This window comes from Penaeus monodon, chromosome 34, assembly GCF_015228065.2.
Source record: "Penaeus monodon isolate SGIC_2016 chromosome 34, NSTDA_Pmon_1, whole genome shotgun sequence".
In the NCBI taxonomy this organism is placed as follows: Eukaryota; Metazoa; Arthropoda; class Malacostraca; order Decapoda; family Penaeidae; genus Penaeus; species Penaeus monodon.
In genome coordinates, this window is record NC_051419.1 from 9,169,190 (window position 1) to 9,169,857 (window position 668).

The window sequence follows — 668 nt, forward strand, 5'->3', positions numbered from 1 at the left end:
TTCAAGAAACAAGGAAAAACAGGGAAGAAAAAACAAAACAAAAAAACTATGCAGATGATAGTTACCGATAACAAATGGAGAACCAGTTGTACATGATGATACACCCACTACCATTCCTTTACTCAGAGACGGATTTTGTTTTCAAATAACACTTTTGTGGTAGCTTGTGAGGACTCTCCATGTGGCGACAAGCTCTGCCTTGCAAAACACCAGATATGTGATGGTATACCAGACTGTTATGATGCTGGAGATGAACAGGGTTGCATTGGTAAGTATGTTCATCAGAGGTCACATACATTTCATAAACATTTGAAGTCAACTACACTTTTACTAAGTATAGGCCTAGAGAAATAGATGAAAGTGTGAATGTATGATGTTTGTAGTTCCATAGAGTGCTATATAGAGTGAAATCAGAATCTGTATTATAGTTTCTTTACATATTTTCTTCTGTTATCCAATTTCTTATCCTCACTAATTAACATTTGTCTCTTTATCTATGTTTATCTTTCTTTCATTGTTTCAGTCATCTTAAAGCATGTTTTCATTTTATTAATCTCTTTGTAATGCATAAAAATAACTGTTGCATGAGCTTTTCCATATCTGTTTTAATATATAACATTTTTGATGCATTTATGAGTAAATGCAAGTTGTTTTCCTTTACTCATAAA

The 668-nt window shown here is 32.5% G+C and overlaps 1 protein-coding gene across 1 annotated transcript in view; it reads left to right on the plus strand.

The window, feature by feature from the left end:
- Positions 1-668, plus strand: part of LOC119594807 (basement membrane-specific heparan sulfate proteoglycan core protein-like) — a gene marked incomplete at its 5' end in the record, with an annotated part of 219,836 nt that overhangs the window by 200,364 nt on the left and 18,804 nt on the right. Inside the window, 1 exon segment of the mRNA XM_037943897.1 lies at positions 164-268. Within this exon segment, the coding sequence (XP_037799825.1) occupies positions 164-268 (105 nt within the window).